We start from the raw sequence: 19382 nt of genomic DNA, 5'->3' as shown, positions 1-19382 counted from the left end.
CCCGAGAGCAAACCCACATCCTCATGGATACTAGTTGGGTTCTTAAACCACTAAGCCACGACGAGAACTCCTGATCTCCTGTTTTTAACTTTTTTTTTTTTTTTATGGTTACCTTTACTTAAATTTAAAACATTTATATGACCAAATTTTTTGCTTTCTTACCTTTATAATTTCCAGGTTTTCTGTTACATTTAGTACATTTAGTGAGGTTTCCAAAAAAGGATTTGGATATTTCCAAATTTAAACCCATCTAGAAAAATTTCTCTATGTGGAATAAGGTAAAGATGTAATGTTATTGACTAGCCTACTCATTCCCCACTAGTGTGAGCTTTATTATCTATTATATGCTCACACACATGCTTTCTTTCTCTCTGATATGTTTCTGGACTCACTGTATCCCAATGACTTATTTTTCCATTCCTATGCCCAAATATTTAAAAACACATATCTTGTAGATTTATGTCTTTATAGATAGTCAAGCAAGTCTCCTAGTGTTATTCTCTTTTGTTATTTTAACTTAAAAACTAACTTAGGGAGAACTGACATTTTACCAAGCCCTCCCATTCAGGAATATTATTTGTCTTTCCAGTTACCCTAATTTTCTTTTACTCCCTCCATAAAGCTTTTAGTTTTTTTTTATACAGTTCTTGCACATTTACTGATACATTTAATAAGTAAACTTGCCTCTGGTAGCCTTCTGGTATCTAATTGGATTTGGGGATAGAACTTCAAAGAGCCAGAATAATGGATAGCATGTCCATCAGCTCTCTTCCTTAAATATGATTATTTCTTAGGTAGGATTTTTTTTTTTTTTTTTGTCTGTTTTCCTTTTTTGTCTTTTTAGGGCCTCACCTGTGGCATATGCAAGTTTCCAGGCTAGGGGTTGAACCACTGGGCTACACCACAGCCACAGCAATGCCAGATCTGCACTGTGTCTGCGACCTACACCACAGCTCATGGCATTGCCAGATCCTTAACCCACTGAGCAAGGCAGGGATCAAACTCGAGTCCTCATGGATAGTAGTCAGATTCATCACTGCTGAGCCATGATGGGAACTCCAACTTAGGTAGGATCTCTATGAGAGCTGGATAAAAGTCAATTTCACAAGGCTGTGGACTGCTGATTCTCTATAGTGACAGGTACATATGTTCTAGAAATAAGGGTTATTTTAACATGAAAGTAAGGAGGTCTAATATGTGTTCTCACCTGACTGAAAAGTCACTCTACTTCCACATGATGAGTATCTGGCAAAAGAAGCCAGGATATTTTGCAGAAAGTAACTTGCAATCAAGTCCAGCATTTGCCCAAGTGTTCTCCAGAGACCCTAAGAATATGGAATTACTATTCCATATAATGAAGGTGGCAAAACTGGTTTGAGTATTTTAAGGTTCAACATTAGCACCTAAACCTGAAAACATCAAAGAAATACATCAGAGGAGTTCCCATCATGGCTCAGTAGTTAATGTCCAAGAGGACATGGATTTGATCCCTGGCCCTGCTCAGTGAGTTGAAGATCCTGTGTTGCTGTGGTTGTGGTGTAGGTTGCAGACAGCTAAGATCCTGCATTGCTATGGCTATAGTGTAGGCTGGCAGCTACAGCTCAGATTTGACCCCTAGCCTGGGAAAATCCATATGCTGCTAGTGCAGCCCTAAAAAAACAAAAGACAAAAGACAAAAAAAAAAAAAAAAAAAAAAAAAAAAAAAAAAAAAAAAAGAAAGAAAAGAAAAGAAAGAAAGAAAAAGAAATACATCAGGGGTTTTTCTGGAAGCTCTTCCTGGTCTTTTATGCCCACTCAATCATACACATGCTAGTCTACAAAGGCAAAACATAAACCTGGTGTTCAAGGCCACTGGGGCTACTCTGCCCAACTTCATGCCCATGGCCTCACTGCCTTTGTTTCTCTACAGTGTTGAATCTCAATTGTAATCTTCAGTTTTCTCCAGATGTGAAGCTCAGAGGTGCAGTTCCAACAGCGTTACTCTGTTTCCCCACTGCAGACACTGGCTTAGTTTATTCTTTAAGCTTCTGGACCGCCCATCAGCTCCACCTGCATCCCGCCTCCCAGTCTACCTCCACAGAACATAGTCTGTCCCCAGCCACTCCATGGGCATCTCAATGCATGCGCTTACTCAGGACGTTGATCCAGGCTTCAAAGCTTTACAAATATACCAGTCAAAGTTGAATGAGCTGCAAAACACATCTGGTATCACTCAATGGGTTGATCTGCCTTTATGGAGTTAGGTAATACTGGATAAGTCAATGCCACAAATGTCTCCCAAAGACACTTAATTGTAACAAAAGTAACATCGGTTATTTTTTCTGGTTACTAGACTCATAAGCCCATCTACCTTGTAAGAGTACTCTAACCCATGATTTTTCCTCCTAGATTCTACATTGTCCCAGGGGCAAGATTAAAGCATCCAATTCCTCTTCTTAATAGGTACTCATCATGTTCTGATTCACTAACAGCCAAATAAGAGAAAATCTGTTAAAATGTTTAAATGAACCACATGATTTGAAAGACTATAAATCTAATGAGTAACAGATTTATAAAAAAAATACTTAGGATTGGTCGTATTTGAACAATGAACCCATAAATTAGTAGAAATGTAAAAGTTTATTGTTAAATTCATACATTATAGGAATGATCTGTCCAAAGTAAAAAAAATTAAAAATCCAGCATTAATTTAAAGTAGAAATATATAATATAAATTAGGCTACCACCTATCATATTTTTTTTGTGTGCTTGTTATGAAATATGTCCACAGTTGTTTCATGACATGGTCTTAAATCAAAATCACAATATCCAAGGGAAAAACGACCCTAAGAAGAGAAGAAAAGAGATTTTTTTTTTAACAAAAAGGACCAAAACCATTTTGTTAAAATAGAAAGAGTGCTATATACTCACCCATCAGACTTTATCCTACCTGCGGTTTCTTAAAATAATCAAGTCCCCTTCCGATTTTAATCATCCATCCATTGTTGAATCTGTTGAAATTAATAAATAGTGTTACATTGCAGACATTTAAGTCAGATAATTATCATTGCTATATTAACTGTATGAAGTGTAATTATCAAAGTATATTAAATATCAGCTAAATGTTCCCCTAAAAAATACAATCACTTCCTCCAGTGGTCCACGTTGAATCAAACCTGGGGTTACCTATGGGCTGTGTCTATCATGAAACAAAATCCACAGAAACCATCAGGTGATTTATAGCAGATATAAAGAGTTTAACAATGAAATGAAACCTTCCTCTTGAAATTCATCTTGCTGATTAAAACTTCCCTCTTCTCCTAACGAGTGGCTTCCAAGTGTACTTAGAGTGTTTGGTGTTTCAGGGGTCCCCCTGTCTCAAGGTGGGGCACATAGGCTGGGGGAGCCCTGGCAGGTGTGACACAGTGCACTATCATGCCTACTAGAGTATGTAATAGACCATGAGAGGTAAAACCAAATTAAATAAATATTAGCATGAGTAGAAAGGAAACTCCCCCAATGCCATAACACGACATGTATAGTTAAATAGACAGAAAAATACTCCTCTTCTCACGTGACAGAGGACATGTAAATTCTGTGCCATTAGGAAATATGAAACTCACATACAGGTCAAAATAAACCAGACTTTTTTTTTTTCCCCTCAAAAGTAAAACAATACTGGAGTTCCCAATGTGGCTCAGTGGGTCAAGAACCCAACTGCAGCAGCTTGGATGGGTGCAAAGGTGTGGGCTTGATCCCTGCCCCAGTACAGTGGTTAAAAGATCCCATGTTGTGGCAGCTGTGGCGTGGGTCACAGCTGCAGCTCAGATTCCATTCCTGGCCTGTGAACTTCCACAGGCCAAGGGTGTGGCCATAAAAAAAAAAAAAAAAAAAAGGGACAAGATACTAAAATAGAGCTTTATTTAAATTTTCAATATTTGAATGCACTATTATGTGCAATTATATAAAACTTACAAAAAATAAAAATAAGCATTTTCTCAAGTGCATAAAAATTAAAATATTTCTATATACTAACCTAATTTCTCGGTCATGTATTGAAGAAGAATATTCTAAATCCAACAGCACTCCATGATTCCTGAGTGACTCTTTTATTTCTTGCAGGCCACTACTTTGCTGCTCTTTCCCAATGCCCTGTTAATAGGAAAAATACAATTTTCTGCCTCAGTTGTTAACATTTTAAATTATTCCTAAGCTATGCACTGTGTATCACAGGTGAATTAAAATGGAAAGATTCTACACTAGTTTCATCATTCACTATCTCAAAGAAGCAACCAAAGAATAAGAAGTACTTTAAGGGAGTTTCTGTCATGGCTCAATGGAAACGAATCTGCCTGGCATCCATGAGGATTCGGGTTTGATCCCTGGCCTCGCTCAGTGGGTTAAGGATCCAGAATTGCCATGAGCTTCCATATGCCTTGCGTGCAGCCCCAAAAAGCCAAAAAAAAAAAAGGAGTAGTTTAAGAGCAATTGCTTTTATCAAAATAATTGCGTTTTTTTCCTAACATGAACATAACACAACTCTGTCCTGTCTCCTAAGATGTATTTTAGTAATGCTATTTAGTTATTCAGATAAGGCTTCCTTCTTCTCAAATTAATCCTAGAAATATGAATTCTTTAGAAGCATTCGTACTCAAATCAAAAGATGGAGATAAGAGAAATTGTCAAGAGTGCGTACAGTGTGATTGCCTCAGGGAACATCCAAGAAACTAAACTGACAAAACAATGAAGAGAGTTTGGCATAGTGGCCAAATGCCAAGGTACAACATACTTAAATCAACAGCATTTTCACCAAGGTGAGGTATGCCTATTGTTAGATACTCAGTCCATTCACAAGGAAACAGCTCTAGCTGAAGCATCACATCCAGGTGTGCCTTGCTCAAACTACATCCTCTAACTGAGCAAAGTTCATGCAGTTAATAAAGAGTAAAGGCTTTCAGATACCTACTTCCTCAGAAGAGGTGAGAAGATGAATCGTTTTTACTTTACATGGTCTCTTAACAAGCATCTCACAAAAGCGAAGAAAGTTATACAGCTGAAAGATATTAGGATGGGTTATTACTACCTCTACATGTTCAATAAAAACACTTCATTATATTTGAGTACATTTCACCTACCTGATGAGTATGTCTAATATAAGGGTCTTCTATCCAAACTTCTGTAACTGTTTCACTCAGGTATTCTTGAAAAAGTGACTCGTAACTGAAACCTGTGGCATTCTCTTCTATTTTAATTTGCTTGTGATACTTTCCAGCTACAAAACACAAGCTTCAATAATAAAACGAGTGACTACATATTTTCTTTGTATACATATTACATTTACATACAGTGATAAATCAGGATCAGATACAAATTATTTTTTTTTTTAACTCATGCACTCAGCAAACCTTTTCCAATGCCTACTCTGTCTTTACCAGGAACATGGCAAGATGCTACATGCCCAAAGACAAATAAGGCGAGCCATTCTATTACAGATCTCTGCCTCCATGGAGGCCAGGCAAGTGGGAATGTCTAGAGATTTCTTAGTACAGTTTCTTGAGCTGAATCCTATAGGCCGGGCAGTTTATTCAAGAGAGAACCATATGTATAAAGATATCTAGTATTCCAGTCACCATGAGAAGAACCACAAACCATTTGCCAGCCATCTGGTCCTCCTCTTTAGAGTTAAGTCTTTTTATGTCTTGCAATTTAATAAAGTGAAAAACATATAAATACAACATAAGACAGAGTTTAGAAGTCTTTCTTAGAACTTGTAGAACATGTTTTAAGCAGAAATGTATAGTACTTCTCAATAACACAAGCCAAAGACTAGAATGCTATAGAGAGGATTAGTAGGTCCATTGTTTTTGTTCATTCAAAATGAATAATAAGTTATCAAAGACCTTTAAGGTTTTTTGAAAAATATAACTTTTAATGGTAGTTCCTAATTCATAAGGTGGTAGCACTTTTAAGCTGTCTGAAAACCAGTACCTTGGACTCTTTCTTCTGTTTCCATAGACAGAATATTACCAATTACGCATCAATTTTCAAGCCATGCTAGTCACACTGGTTAATTTAACCCAATGTATTCAGTGCTGATGGTACTATATTCATCAATATTCTGGAGGGAAATTTCATCATAGATTTCAATTTGAGATGAAGGAAACAATTTTATTTCCTCTCAACAGAGGAGCTCAGTGGGCAGAGCCAGGATGTGGGATGGCGCAGAATACCAGGAAGAGGTGGGGAGAGCACAGTAGCAAAGAGCAGCTGAGGGCTGGAGGCACTGGTTTTTTGCGAGCAATAGTGCCTTTGGCTCTAGAAAGCAGCAGCTGTGTAGTTCCCTTTGTGTCTCAGCAGTTAACGAACCCGAGTGGTATCCATGAGGACACAGGTTCAATCCCTGGCCTTGCTCAGTGAGTTAAGGATCCAGCATTGCCGTGAGCTGTGCTGTAGGTGGAAGATATGGCTTGCATCCTGTGTTGCTGTGGCTGTGGTGTAGGCCAGCAGCTGTAGCTCCAATTGGACCCCTAGCCTGGGAACCTCCATATGCTGAGAGTGTGGCCCTAAAAAGAAAGAAAAAAAAAAAAAAAAGAAAGGAGCAACTGTGAACTTCAGGCAAAGGTGGCAGTGGTCATTTGCGTATAGATCCTTGTCAACTGCATACTCAGAAGCAGAGACTAAATATGAATAAGGAACCCTACCTCCTGCATTTCTCATCATTGGAAATACCAAACAGAACACATGAAATGTTTTGTTTCATGACAAAAATCTCAAAGAAGTCCTAAGTCCTCTGAGGTTCTTGAGCTACTTTAATATTTTGGTCATTTCATAAATGGAAATACAGCTAAAATGCAGGATTTACATTCAGTACTCCTCTGTAGTATTACTTAAATGGGAGTCCACACATAAGCTTCAAGGAGATTGATGAATTCCTTAAAATGGCATGCCAAGTTCTGCAGTAGTATAGCTGCCATCAGATTCTCAGAGGGTATTTGACACCCACCTTTCCCAGGCCAGGAAAAAGAAAGAAAAAAAAAAAAAAAAACAAAAAAGGCTAAGAACAGCACATGCACCAGCGAGTGGAAATGCAGAGCAGATCTGCAAGCTCCCAGGATAAATGGTCCAGACCACACACAGCTTCAAAGGGCACAGGCAGAAACACGCGGTAAAATGGGCTTTGCCACAAGAGATGCCACACACTCTCCAAACAGCCTCTTTACCTTCTTTTTCTTGATCCAAGTATTTCTTTATGTTTTCTGCTCTATCCATATACTCAGAAATTCTTTTTCTGAGAGTACATCTCTTTGTTTCATCTTTGGTGCCTACAAATTAAAAAATAGACTCTCAATTTCCAAAACAGGTTTACTATTTGGCACATGCATTATTTCCTGTTTCCTGAGTTTTCCTCAGATTTCCTATCCTTCAGCATGGTTTGCCTTTGTCTAAAATTCACAAATAATAGGCCTAAATTTAGCTTGATTATAAAGGACCTTCAACTTTGCACTGAGCATCTGAAGGAGCTGCTGGGGACCCCAAATCTGGGAAAGCAACAGAGGTGGCTTATTACTGAGTCTCAGCCCTAAATTGTCATAATTACTAATAAGTCTAAAATCTTAGCATAATCAAAAGATGGCAAACAATATCCTTCCACAAAAACAGCTTTTCTTCCAGACTTCTCCTTTATTATAGTTTATGCTCAATAATTTTCCTAGCCACTCCAAAAATGGAAGTTATTGTTTAATATACATTAGCAATAAAATCTGACCACAAGCCCCACCTACAATCAGTCACCAAATCACTTCTGGTTCTTTTTTTTTTTTTTTTTTCTTTTTCCCTTGTGGCCATGCCTGCGGCATATAGAAGTTCCTGGGCTGGGGGTCGAATCAGAGCTGCAGTTGCCTACACCACAGCCATAGCCAATGCCAGATCCAAGCCACCTCTGTGACCTATGCTGCGGCTGGTGGCAATAGCAGATCTTAACCCACTGAGCAAGGTCAGGGATCCAACCTGCATCCTCATGGACACTATGTTGGGTTTTTAACCTGCTGAGCCACAACGGGAACTCCTTTCCTTCCTTGTTTTAAATAGTGCTTTTATTTTCCATTATAATTTCACTTTTAAACTGTTTTAAAAACCTTTTATTTTGAATTAATTTTGTTTATGGAAAAGTTACAAAAATAGCACAGAACCCCTTCACTTGATTCCCCTAATATTAACCTATCACACAACCATGGTATAATTATCAGAATAAATAAATTAACATTGATACAACAGTATTAGCTCATCTATAAACCTTATTTGTAGTTCACCAATTTTCCCACTAAACAAAGTTTGTTTTCTGGTCCAGGATCCTACATACTATTTAGTTATGCTTCTTTAGTCTCCTCCAATCTGTAATAGTTCCTTGAGAGTCTCTGCTTTTTATGACCTTGACATTGAAGAAGAGTAAGTGGTCAGTTATTTTGCAGGATGTCTCTCATTTTGGGCTGTTGATTTTTCTCATGGTTAGACTGAGGCTATGCATCTTTTAGTGAGGCAATCACAGAAGTGTACCCTTCTCAGTGGGTACATGAAGTCGATGTGTCCTATTACTGGTGACATTAACTTTGATCACTTTGGTTAAGGTAGCTATCTGTTCATGGATTTCTCCACTGTAAATTCACTGTTTTCTCTTTTAAATGGAACCACTATCTCGTGAGACGATATCCTATTTCTCTTCATTCTTTCATCCACTAATTTTAGCATTAGGTCTTTGCCTGCAACAATCACTACTGCAGTGTTTGCCAAATAGCGATTTTCTATTTCCAGCATTCCTATTTAGTAATTGAAATTCCACTGTAGGGAAGAGCTGACTCTTCTTTGCCATCTACTTCATTATTCAACTATGCATTTGTATCAATATGGCCTCATGGATACTTCTTTTATTCTATGGGTTGTCACCCAACACTATCATGTTCTTGCTCAAACCCTAGCAGCGTTGGCTTTGAGAGCTCCTTCTGTTGGCTCCTGTGTCCGATATGCCCCCTCATTGAGCATTTTCTTCCTTTCTGGGGCAAAATGTTGTATTTTTCCTGCCCCAGCCCTGGACCCACCCATTTCTCCAAGAAGCTCTGGTTCTTTTTATTGGAGAGTGATATCAAGAAATCACATTTGGAGTTGCCATTGTGGTGCAGCAGAAAGTAGTCTGACTAGTATCCATGTGGATGCGGGTTCAATCCTTGGCCTCACTCAATGGGTTAAGGATCCGGCATTGCTATGAGTTGTGGTGCAGGTCAAACACACGGCTTGGATCCCATGTTGCTGTGGCTGTGGCATAAGCTGGCAGCTACAGCTCTGATTCAGTCCCTAGCCTGGGAACTTTCATATGCTGCGGGTGTGGGACTAAAAAGCAAAAAAACAAAACAAAGAAAAAAAATCATATTCTGGGTGCTAAGTGTGCTCACTGTTACCTGGGGAATCTTATCACTACCTCTAGACCCTTTCAGTCAATGCAGCTAGAAAGTATATGGAGGTTTACACACACCCCTCTGTTTCTGTGTCTGTCCATCTGTATCTATGTTAAAAACCATGAATTCATGCTGATAAATAACTCTGATCCCACAGGGTTCATGCTAGTCTTCTCCTTTCCTTATCTGTAACCTCTTTCATCATCTACAATATATTACCAGTCTGTTCAAGCCTAGGATAGACATAAAATAGTTTCAGAATTCCTAATCCAGACTGTTGGGAGAAAAAAATTTTACCAACTAAAATACAGTGTTTGTATACTACTCAGTTTGTCTTTAACCTACAGAATCTAGCCAAAATCTTTTTTTCTCAAGATGACCTATTTTCTTCCCCTCTCCCATAGGTATGATGATTGAATAACTCAGAGAAGTTCTTCACACCCCCTAATCTTGCTGCCCGACTCCTAGGTCCCCCTTTCTACTGCTTTCCCACCTACCGCACATTGGGTAATTAATTTCATCAGTGTAGGGTTTTATCTTTCCTGTGTTTCTTTTGAACAAGTGAGCAGACACATGAATAACTTCTCCTATCTTTGTCTTTACCTGAAAGCTAGCATCTTATAGCTACTCTTTGTACTTTTCACTAAACAATATATCCTGGTAATCACTCCATATCACTTCCTAAAGATCTTCCTCATCCTTTTTTTTTGCGGGGGTGGGGGGGGTGCGAAACCCGTGGCATATGGAGGTTCCCAGGCTAGGGGTCCAATTGGAGCTACAGCTGCTGGCCTGCACCACAGCCACAGCAACAGGGGATCTGAGCAATGTCTGTGACCTACACCATGGTGCAGCTCATGGCAACACCAGATCCTTAACCCACTGAGCGAGGCTAGGGATTGAACCCACAACCTCATGGTTCCTAGTCTGATTCATTTTCCCTCTGCCACAACGGGAATTCCCTTTCCTCATCCTTTATAGCAGGACCATCTTCCATTGTGTGGACATACCATGGTTTGTGCAAGCACCCTCCTACCCAGGGGCATTCGAGTTGTTTCCAATATTTTGTTGACATCCATATAACTAATGAAATCTTTCAGGTTCTTCTACTACCAACATTAATATCATGTAGACTCCCCCTTTCTCATGCCTATACTGTGGTAACCTAAGAAAATCCTAATGTATTCACAAAGCTGTGAAGAATCCTAAGGCGATATGAGAACTCACACTCTTCCACTTGGTTGATATATATTCCTCTAAACTCAAACACTATGAACTGTCTTTCTGTCAGGATTAAGCTTTTTTTAAAAAAATTTTTAGGTTTATATTTGCTATTTATTTTTATTTTATTTTACTTTATTTACTTATTTTTTGCTTTTTTTTTTTTTAGGGCTGCACCTGGTGGCATATGGAGGTTCCCAGGCTAGGGGTCCAATCAGAGCTACAGTTGCCAGCCTATACCACAGCCACAGCAACACAAGATCCGAGCCATGTCTGTGACCTATAGCACAACTCACGGCAATGCTGGATCCTTAACCCACTGAGCTAGGCCAGGCTTCAAACCCAAATCCTCATGGATACTAGTCAGATTCATTTCTGCTGTGCCACAACAGGAACTCCAGGATTAAGCATTCTATGGTCTCTTTACAAAGAGATAGTAGGAAGAGCAGTTAATGGCAAAGCCTCTGGAGTCAGGCCATTTCAGTTCCACATTTGCTTTGCCACTTTTTGCTGTGTGACCTTGGCCAGTTGTTCAACCTCTCTGCATCCTCATCTGTAACCTGGAAAGAGTAACAGGACCTTAGAGAGTGGTGGAGATGATGAATTATGAAAGAGACCAGCATGTAGGACATAATAAACGTTGTCAATATCATTATCATCTATGTAATTTTTCTTTTCTTTTTTGTCTTTTTAGAGCCACACGGCATATGGAGGTTCCCAGGCTAGGGGTTGAATCCAAGCTACAGCTACTTGGCTACACCACAGCCACAGCAGTGTCAGATCTGAGCTGTATCTATGACCTACACCAGAGCTCATGTCAACGCCAGATCCTTATCCCACTGAGTGAGGCCAGGGGTCGAACCTGTGTCCTCATGGATGCTAGTCAGATTCGTTTCCGCTGAGCCACGACAGGAACGCCTATGTAATTTTTTCTCTACATTTCTCTCTTGGCTTCCTTTAGGACCACGTTTTAGCTAACATCTCTTTCTTACACTCTGCTGTTACTTTGCTACTTCCTATAAAGATACTCTACTTTCCCTATCCTCGATAAATACAATACTTCCTTCTTAAACATCATTCTTGCTCAGAGTCTGACACCGTAGACCACTCTTCAAACAGGCCTTGGTTTTCCAGGCTTGAAATCATACACTCATCTTCGATTCCCACTGGAACCTCACTCCCGCATCTAGTCATGTGCCTATGGCAGCAACTCAAAATCCACACTGTCCCCTCCTTTTCCTAATACAGCATCACCCCCCCCCCCCCCGGTTCATTCAGGCCCTTATCACCATCTCTCACTGGAATTCCTGCAGGAGCTCCTTAAATGGTCTGCTTGACTTCAGTCTCTTCAAGGTAATGTCTCTTCTACATTCTTACCATATTCACTCATTTATTCAATAAATATGTACTGAGAACATACAACATGCCAAGCATTGTTCTAAGCACTGGAGTCACAGCAGCTAATTCTTCCCTATCATTCAAGTGGGAGGAAAGACAAAAATAAATTAGTAAAACATGTATGTTAGGTTATGGTAAGTGCTATTACATAAAATAAAGCAAGGAGTAAGGATAAGGGAGTTCAGGGATGGGGACTGTAATTTTACACTGGAGGTCAGGGAATAGCCTCACAAACAGGGTGATAATTGTGTAAAGACCTGAAAGAGGAGAGGGAGTATGCTATGCAAATACCTGGGAGAAAAGCATATTCCTAAGAGAGATAAACCCTAAAATGAACCCTGAAATGCAACTTTAATTACATTACTCCTTTGTAAAAACTTTAAATAGTTTCTCCTTGTCAAGAGAATGAGTTAAAAGCTCCTGGATGTCTAGGCCATCCACAGTGTGCTCCAAGCGCCAGTGTCTCTTTTAAACTTTACCTCTGGACAGATCAACCACACAGAAAATCAATAAGGAAACACAGGCCCTGAAGGATGCATTAAACCACATGGACTTCACAGATATTTATAGGACATTCCATCAGAAAGCAAAAGAATACACATTCTTCTCAAGTGCACATGGACTCTCTAAGACTGATCACATCCTGGGCTACAAATCCAACCCCGGTAACTTTAAGAAAACTGAAATCATATCAAGCATCTTCTCTGACCACAATGCTATATGACTGGAAATCAACAACAAAAAAAAATGCAAAAAACACAAACACGTGGAGACTCAACAACATGCTACTAAACAACCAATGGATCACTAAAGAGATCAAAGAGGAAATTAAGAAATACCTAGCAGCAAATGACAACAAAGATACAACACTCCAAAAGCTATGGGATGCAGCAAAAGCTGTTCTAAGAGGAAAGTTTATAGCACTACAAGCCCACCTCAGGAAACAAGAAAAAGCTCAAATAAACAAGCTAACTTTACATCAAAAGCAGCTTGAGAGAGAAGAACAGACAAGACCTAAAGTTAGTAAAAGGAAAGAAATCATAAAGATCAGAGCAGAAATCAATGAACTAGAAGCAAAGAAAACCATAGAAAAGATCAGTGAAAAGAAAAGCTGGTTCTTTGAAAAGATCAACAAAATTGATAAACTCTAAGCCAGACTTATCAAGAAAAAAAGAGAGAGGACTCAAATCAATACAATTAGAAATGAAAAAGGAGAAGTAACAATGGACATCACAGAAATACAAAGGATCATAAGAGACTACTACATGCAACTATATGCCAATAACATGGAAAACCTAGAAGAAATGGACAAATTCTTAGAAAAGTACGATCTTCCAAGACTCAACCAAGATGAAATAGAAAAGATGAATGGACCCATCATAAGAACTGAAATGGAAACTGGGATTAAAAAACTTCTAACAAACAAAAGTCCAGGACCAGATGGCTTCACAGGTGAATTCTATCAAACATTTAGAGAAGAGCTAACACCTATCCTTTCAGAACCTATTTCAAAAAATTGCAGAGGAAGGGATACTCCCAAACTCATTCTACGAGGTATCATCACCCTGATGATCACCCTGATGATCACCCTGATACCAAAACCAGAAAAAGACACCACAAAAAAAGAAAACTACAGGCCAATTTCCTTGATGAATATCGATGCAAAAATTCTCAACAAAATACTAGCAAACCACGTCCAACAATACATTAAAAGGATTATACATCATGATCAAGTGGGATTTATCCCAGGGATGCAAAGGTTCTTCAATATCCACAAATCCATCACAGTGATACACCACATTAACAAAATGAAGAATAAAAACCATATGATCCTCTCAATAGATGTGGAAAAAGCCTTTGACAATATCCAACACCCATTTCTGATAAAAACCCTTCAGAAAGTGAGCATAACAGGAATCTACCTCAACATGATAAAGGCCATATATGACAAAACCACAGAACATCATTCTCAATGGTGAAGAGCTGAAGGAATTCCCGCTGAGATCAGGAACAAGACAAGAATGTCCACTCTCACCACTACTCTTCAACATAGTTTTGGAAGTTCTAGCCATGGCAATCAGAGAAGTAAAAGAAATCAAAGGAATCCAAATTGGAAAGGAAGAAGTGAAACTATCACTATTTGCAGATGACATGATACTATGCATAGAGAATCCTAAAGACTCTACCAGAAAACTGTTAGAGCTCACCCATGAATTTGGCAAAGTCACAGGATACAAAATTAATACACAGAAATCGATGGCATTTCTATACACTAACAATGAAAGAGCAGAAAGCAGAACTAGGGAAGCAATCCCATTTACCATTGCATCCAAAAGAATAAAATACCTAGGAGTAAACCTACCTAAAGAGACAAAAGACCTGTATTCTGAAAACTATAATCCACTGATGAAGGAAATCAAAGATGACACAAATAGATGGAAAAACATACCATGCTCATGGATTGGAAGAGTTAATATTATCAAAATGACTATGCTACCTAAGGCAATCTACAGATTCAATGCAATCCCTATCAAATTACCAAGGACATTTTTCACAGAACTTGAATGAAATATTTTAAAGTTTGTTTGGAAGCACAAAAGACCCAGAATAGTCAAAGACATCCTGAAAAAGAAGAATGGAGCTGGAGGAATCAGGCTCCCAGACTTCAGACCATACTATAAAGCAACAATCATCAAAACCATATGGTATTGACACAAAGGCAGAAATATAGATCAGTGCAACAGGGTAGAACGCCCAGAATTCAACCCACACACCTACAGACAACTCATCTATGACAAAGGAGGCAAGGATATACAATGGAGAAAGGACAGCTTATTCAATAAGTGGTGCTGGGAAAACTGGACAGCCACATGGAAATGAATGAAATTAGAACACTCCCTAACACCATACACAAAAATAAACTCAAAATGGATTAAAGACCCACATATAAGACCAGACACTATAAAACTCTTATAGGAAAACATAGGCCAAACACTCTCTGACACAAACGACAGCAACATCTTCTCAGATCCACCTCTTAGAGTATGGACAATAAAAAGAAAAATAAACAAATGGGACCTAATCATACTTCAAAGTTTCTGCACAGCAAAGGAAACCCTAAACAACACGAAAAGACAACCCACAGAATGGGAGAAAATCTTTGCAAGTGAATCGACTGACAAGGGATTAATCTCCAAAATTTATAAACACCTTCTGCAGCTCCATACCAAAAAAACAAACAACCCCATCAAAAAATGGGCAGAAGATCTAAACAGACCGTTCTCCAAAGAAGACATATGGATGGCCAAAAAACACATGAAAAGATGTTCAACATCCCTCATTATTAGAGAAATGCAAATCAAAACCACTCTGAGGTACCACCTCACATCAGCCAGAATGGCCAGCATCCAAAAGTCTACAAACAATAAATGCTGGAGAGGGTGTGGAGAAAAGGGAACCCTAGTACACTGTTGGTGGGATTGTAAATTGGTGCAACCACTGTGGAAAGCAGTATGGAGATTCCTCAGAAAACTAAAAATAGAACTACCATTTGAGCCAGCAATCCCACTCCTGGGCATCTATCCAGAGAAAACCAGGACTCGCAAAGACACATGTACTCCAGTGTTCATTGCAGCATTATTTACAATAGCCAAAACATGGAAACAACCTAAATGTCCATTGACAGAGGGGTGGATCAAGAAGATGTGGCACATATACACAATGGAATATTACTCAGCCATTAAAAAGAACGAAATACCAGCATTTTTTGCAATATGGATGGACCTAGAAACTATCATGCTAAGTGAAGTCAGCCATACAATGAGACACCAACATCAAATGCTTTCACTGACATGTGGAATCTGAAAAAAGGATGGACTGAACTTCTTTGCAGAACAGATGCTGACTCACAGACATTGAAAAACTTATGGCCTCCGGAGGAGACAGTTCAGGGGGTGGGGGGATGTGCTTGGGCTGTGGGATGGAAATCCTGTGAAATCAGATTGTTATGATCATTATACAACTACAGATGTGATAAATTCATTTGAGTAATTTAAAAATAAATAAAATTTAAAAAAAATAATAAACTTTACCTCCTGCTCTTCCTCTATAGACATAACACCAAACCAAACCAAACCACTTATTTGGTAATACAGCACAGACAGCATTTGAACACTTTCAGCTGAGTGTCTGAAATTCCACTTCTTCTTCAAAGCCCCTCTCAAAAGTCACCTCCACCTTTTCCACCCCCAAATGACCTTTAACCGTTTAAATACTCATTGCATTTGTCTACATTGCTCCCTACATGCTCCCTGCACTATCAGAGTTATTTGCATTTATACCCTAACCTGCAAGATCACATCACTGTCTCTGTAACTGCTATGGTATCAGTGGACCACACACAGTGGCAGAACTGTGATTCTCCTGCCTCAGATTCCACTCTGTTCATCATCTCTCCTTTTGGGGGGGGGGGAGGTCAGTAGAGCAGAGTCTTTAAAGCCTTGGGTTCCAATTGTGACTCTACCAACAGTGACAGAACTGCAACGTGAGCTTCCCTCACCCACTCCCAAAGGGGTAGGATCTCAGTTCCCAGACTAGGGATCAAACCCAGGCCCCCAAAGTGAAAGTATCAAATCCTAACCACTAGACCACCAGGGAATTCCTGCCACTTTAGTTTTTATGCTGCAATGAGAATAACATCATCTCCTACCTCTGAGGGTAATTTTCAGGATGGATCAAGATCATGCCGTTAATATACTCTGCAGACTGCCTGGCACTCAGCACTCATAAATATGACAGTTACTTTCACTGTTAAGGTCATCATCATTATCAAAGGGTCCCTGTCCAAAGTGGAGCTTCATAGTTCTGAGAAAAGCACCTAACCTTGAAGAGCGGTCTCTGCTGTCTCAAAGCTTCTGAAACACATCAGAAGCACTCAGGCTAAGAGGCACAAAGGGGAAATCTTAGGCCAGACTGGGAGCTCTGGGGGGTGGGGAGCAGGAGCTGGTCTTAGTTTAAAACATAATTACTGGGTATTTACTATGGGCCAGGGATTGTGCAGAGTGTTAAGGGTTATTTGGGATCTTCTCAACATGGAATAACTATGTAACAGAAAGTATTAACTGTCTCCTCTGACAACCTGAAACATTTCTCACACCAAATTTCAGTACACCCATTTCTCCTCAAAAAGCTTTTTTTTTTTTTTACTTTTAATGAAAATGTTTACTGAGAAAAGAAAAAGGGTGTAACTATCACCTAGATTTAAAAATTGTTAGCATTTTGTCATATTTGTTTCAACTTTCTTTTAAAGTAAAAATCAATCCAGACAGCATAATTCTTCCCAAACACTTCCAGCCTGCATCTCTAAAATTAAGAACAAAATTTGAAAAATAACACATTGCCTAACAAAGTTAATAATGTTAACATCCCCAATCCATATTCGAACTTTCCAAATTGATCCTAAAACGTCTTCTATAGTTTGTTCAAACCCAAGTTCTATCAAGGCTATCTATTATCTATTTGATTATGTCTCAAAATTCTAAATAGTAACCCCCCCTTTTACTGACGACATCAACCTATTAAAGATATTAAAGAAACCAGTCCAACAGCAAATACCCCACCAAATGTATTTGCTGATTCCTTGCGGGGCACAGGAATGCTTTTAACTCTTTCACTCCCGCCCAGACACAGTGGGATGCAGCTCCTTTTCCCGGTCCTCCCTACCCGGCTCATTGCTCACCTTTCAGAACCTGCAGGAGCAGGTCAATCCCCTCCTGGTAACACACCAGAGCTTGTGGATACCGTGACTCGGACTCTAGTTCCAACGCCCGCTTTATCACAGTGACTGCAGCTGCACTCCCAGCCTCCGGTCCCAGCCCCGACTTCGCCATAATTCCGGAAACTTACCTCCACTTCAAGCCAGGCTGGGGTGGGTGGGGTTTGCAGCACTCTGGGGAGTGGTCACGAGATGCCAGTGCGCCTGCGCTCTGGGACTCCTGCTTGGGAAGGACTCGGGCGGAACTAAACTGCGGGTGTGGGCAGGATGACGAACGGGTTTGAATGTGGCACTTTCTGTCCTCCCTCTGCTCTGCTTCCCCTTGGTGGTTAACCTCAGGCTGCAAGTCGTTTAGCTGTCGCTGGTGAGTGCGGAATGAGCGGAATGCAAAAAGTACATTTTTGCCAGGAATAGGTATCTGGGAGCCTTAAGCAGACGTGGATTGACTTTCTCTATTCAGTTCTAGTTTGCGGGTCACAGCACCTGAATGGGCTTGCACCAGATGCTGTCCCTTTGGCTCCCGAAAAGCCTTTAGCCGGCGGGAACCTGTTTCCCAGTTAGAAGAATCCCTTGACGCGGCCTGTGGAGCCCCGTCTCCTGGAGCTCAGGGAAGAGCCGCCTGGGCTGGGCAATCTTGGGGGAAGGGGAATTCAAGTGTGTATTAGCATTCTCTGTGCTTCTGCTTTATTCATAACTTCGGCTTTCCACTGGGGTCCGCATAACTGGAGTTGTTAATGGAGATACAAAATGGTCTAATCCAAAAATTGCTGCATTTTAGAAGGTAAACCCTCCAGAGCTGGCAGTTAAAGTATTTACCGTTTTATTAAAAGTCGTGATTTTGCAACCCCGTTTTGATCGCCACCTACGTAAAGCTACCTGTTCAGAGTTTATTTTTGTTTTTGTTTATTTGGGGTTCTTCTCTAAGAGGCTGCTTAATAGTTAGGCATGAGAAGTTCAAAGAGACATTTCTTGCCTTCAGGGATGTCGGTTTATTGAAAGGGAAATTGTGCGTTCTGCATTTTCAATAGTGTTTCCCCCCTTTTATCATTTTGTCTCTTTAGAAAAAGAATTAGTTGTGTGTGTGTGGTTTTTTTTTTTTTTTTTTTTTTTTTTTTTTTAGTAACAGTTACTTGCGTAGTCATTGTAAAATAACAACAAACCTATCAGATATTACAGAGGGGAAAAAAAGGAAAAATCGCCCTATTAGCCTAACCCCCTCTCACTGGGTATGCTAATGATTCTGTGATAGCCCTCCGGAGTTTTTCTGTGTTTATATACACATTCACAGACATTTTTTTTTAAAATGGAAATGGGATCATACTGCTCTTATGATGCATTTGTTTTTCTCCTTTTGTATTTGTCAAGAGAAAACTTATTGTACAGTAAAAGACAGAATAATGCTTCACAATCCTAGAATGAGATGCCTAATTATTAAGAATAACCTTTACTGGATTTCCCTGGTGGCCTAGCAAGTTAACAATCTGGCATTGTTACTACTGTGGCACAGGTTCAATCCCTGACCCCAGATTTTCCCCATACCCTAGATGTGGCAAAAAAAAAAAAAAGAA

At 39.6% G+C, this 19382-nt stretch overlaps 2 protein-coding genes across 6 annotated transcripts in view; one reads left to right on the top strand and one right to left on the bottom strand.

Moving 5' to 3' along the window:
* Positions 1–2600: 2600 nt before the first annotated feature.
* MITD1 (microtubule interacting and trafficking domain containing 1) lies at positions 2601–17990 on the bottom strand. Of its 2 annotated transcripts, XM_003124905.6 has the most exons (7): positions 17779–17990; positions 7200–7301; positions 5115–5251; positions 4946–5032; positions 4016–4131; positions 2930–2990; positions 2601–2825 (listed from the first exon to the last, which is right to left on the bottom strand). In XM_003124905.6, the coding sequence occupies exons 1-7, from the start codon at positions 17927–17929 to the stop codon at positions 2730–2732; spliced, it is 750 nt and encodes a 249-aa protein (XP_003124953.2). In that variant the 5' UTR covers positions 17930–17990; the 3' UTR covers positions 2601–2729. The 2 variants fall into 2 exon arrangements, with proteins under 2 accessions (XP_003124953.2, XP_020942855.1); XM_021087196.2 differs by lacking the exon at positions 4946–5032.
* Positions 17991–18123: 133 nt separating this feature from the next.
* Positions 18124–19382, top strand: part of MRPL30 (mitochondrial ribosomal protein L30) — a 28953-nt gene continuing 27694 nt past the window's right edge. For all 4 annotated transcript variants that reach the window (XR_014841413.1, XR_014841414.1, XR_014841415.1 and 1 more), the window contains exon 1: positions 18124–18178. The gene's annotated coding sequence lies outside the window, so the exon portion shown is untranslated. The remainder of the gene's footprint in view (positions 18179–19382) is intronic.

Source organism: Sus scrofa, chromosome 3, assembly GCF_054392235.1.
Source record: "Sus scrofa isolate SSC_HxYL_T2T_F1_AM1 chromosome 3, Sscrofa_HxYL_maternal_Yorkshire_Landrace_v2.0, whole genome shotgun sequence".
Taxonomy (NCBI): Eukaryota; Metazoa; Chordata; class Mammalia; order Artiodactyla; family Suidae; genus Sus; species Sus scrofa.
This window is presented reverse-complemented; position numbering and strand designations above follow the sequence as displayed.

Coding starts and splice junctions, on each gene's coding strand:
- MITD1 (XM_003124905.6), bottom strand. CDS start 17,929: ATGGCGAAGTCGGGGCTGGGACCGGAGGCTGGGAGTGCAGCTGCAGTC. Junction 5,252..7,199: donor CTTGGATCAAGAAAAAGAAG/GTAAAGAGGCTG, acceptor TGTGTTTTGTAG/CTGGAAAGTATCACAAGCAA. Junction 5,033..5,114: donor ATATTAGACATACTCATCAG/GTAGGTGAAATG, acceptor AATATCTTTCAG/CTGTATAACTTTCTTCGCTT.